Source organism: Neoarius graeffei, chromosome 12, assembly GCF_027579695.1.
Source record: "Neoarius graeffei isolate fNeoGra1 chromosome 12, fNeoGra1.pri, whole genome shotgun sequence".
NCBI classification, from domain to species: domain Eukaryota; kingdom Metazoa; phylum Chordata; class Actinopteri; order Siluriformes; family Ariidae; genus Neoarius; species Neoarius graeffei.
The window spans coordinates 47,987,987-47,989,658 of NC_083580.1; the positions used below are offsets into that span (position 1 = coordinate 47,987,987).

At 45.8% G+C, this 1,672-nt stretch overlaps 1 protein-coding gene across 1 annotated transcript; it reads left to right on the forward strand.

Annotated features, from left to right (window-relative positions):
- Positions 1–396: 396 nt before the first annotated feature.
- On the forward strand, positions 397–1,447 carry ppp1r3b (protein phosphatase 1, regulatory subunit 3B). The gene has a single exon (XM_060935062.1). The coding sequence runs from the start codon at positions 397–399 to the stop codon at positions 1,240–1,242; it is 846 nt and encodes a 281-aa protein (XP_060791045.1). The 3' UTR covers positions 1,243–1,447.
- Positions 1,448–1,672: the final 225 nt, after the last annotated feature.

Consider the following 1,672-nt stretch of genomic DNA (forward strand, 5'->3'; position numbering starts at 1 on the left):
GTGGCGTGTACTCATTTTTGCACCACCCTCATTTGAGTAAAACTGAAAAATGTGTAATCTAAGTGATATTATTAACCTTACTTTGACGTTATAAGTTAAACAGATGTTATATTAAACTTGGTCTTGTCAACATTTTGGAAATTGTTTGTGTTCATTGAGATATTGTTTAAAATGTTACTTTTCAAAGGGGGTGCACTCATTTACGCTCAGCACTGTAGGCGTCGGGGAAAATTCTTTTTCTGACCTCAACTTAAAATCTGAAAGGCAGTTGAGCTTTAAAGCCACAAAATTAACCCACATTATATATTTACCTTTTGTTTTTGTTTGAAAACCCTTTTTCATTTTCACGACTCTTTTATTTCTTCTCTCCCAAGCAGAGTGTAAGACTGTTCCATGATGCCATTTGAACTGGTGATGCCGCTTTATCTGCCGAGCGATGACTTCCAGAACAGGATGTCGGGGAAGTGTAAGATGCCTCTGCGTCCGTGTCTGCACACGCGTACGGTCCCTCAATTCAGCTTCCACCCTCCTCGGCAGCAGGAACACAGCAAGGCCAAAAAGCAGGTGTCTTTCGCCGACCACAAGGGCCTGGCCCTCACCGTGGTGAAGATTTTCTCCGAGTTTGATAAACCCGTCGATGTCCCGCTCAGCATCCAGCAGCTTTTTGCTTCGGCACTCGACATCTCCGAGGTGGAAGACAAGCTGGCGCTGGACTTCGTGCAGCCGAGCGCAGATTACCTGCATTTCCGCCAGCGGCTGGAGCGAGACTCGGTCTGCCTCGAGCACTGTGTCCTGAAGGACAGGACCATTGTGGGGATGATCAAGGTCAAAAACCTGTCCTATAAAAAGGTTGTGAAGATGCGAATCACGTTTGACACGTGGAAGAGCCACGCTGATTTCGACTGCCAGTATGTCAAGGACACGTACCTGGATTCTGGGTGGGACATTTTCTCGTTCGAGGTGAATTTACCAGCCCGAGTAGAGCTGCATGAGCGCATCGAGTTTGCTGTGTTTTACATGGCGGACGGGAACATGTACTGGGACAACAACCAGGGCCAGAACTATAAAATCACCCACGCGGCTCTAAAGAACACTAGTATGAGTGACACGAGCAGCGGACATCAGCACTGCAGAGACCAGAACTTTTATTTTGACCAATTCGGCAGCCCAAAGTGCACACACGGCATTTACCCCGAGTGGCCAAGCTACGCCGGGTACGAGGACCTCGGGCCGTATTACTGACTCTGCAGAGATGTGTGAGGAACATGAAGTGATCTTTTACATAAAAGGAATATTTTGTCCAGAATATTCAATCTATACACTTTTTTTTTTTTTTCTTCCCCCACAAAATGTAGCCGGTCAGTGAGGGTGTGTTTCCCGTCTGTAGTTTTGCACTGGAACTATAATGGAAGGAAATAACATGAGTTTAGCACCTGAATGCCTCTACTGCTCACCATATGCTTATCGATAAACTTCGTTTTATTTCATGAACCTATTCGGAGACAAATGAGTGACCGGCAGCTTCCATGAATAGTTTGCTACATTAACATCGTGAACGCCAAATGCATCTCTGCTTCATTCCACGAAAAATATACTTCGTCGACACCCATTGGTGCGATTGCGCTCTGTAACGTCCGGATAAATTGTCCGTCCGTGTTTGAATTGTACGCAA

What these genes read in the sequence shown, in the direction of transcription:
- ppp1r3b (XM_060935062.1), top strand. Translation starts at nt 397, where the DNA reads ATGCCATTTGAACTGGTGATGCCGCTTTATCTGCCGAGCGATGACTTC.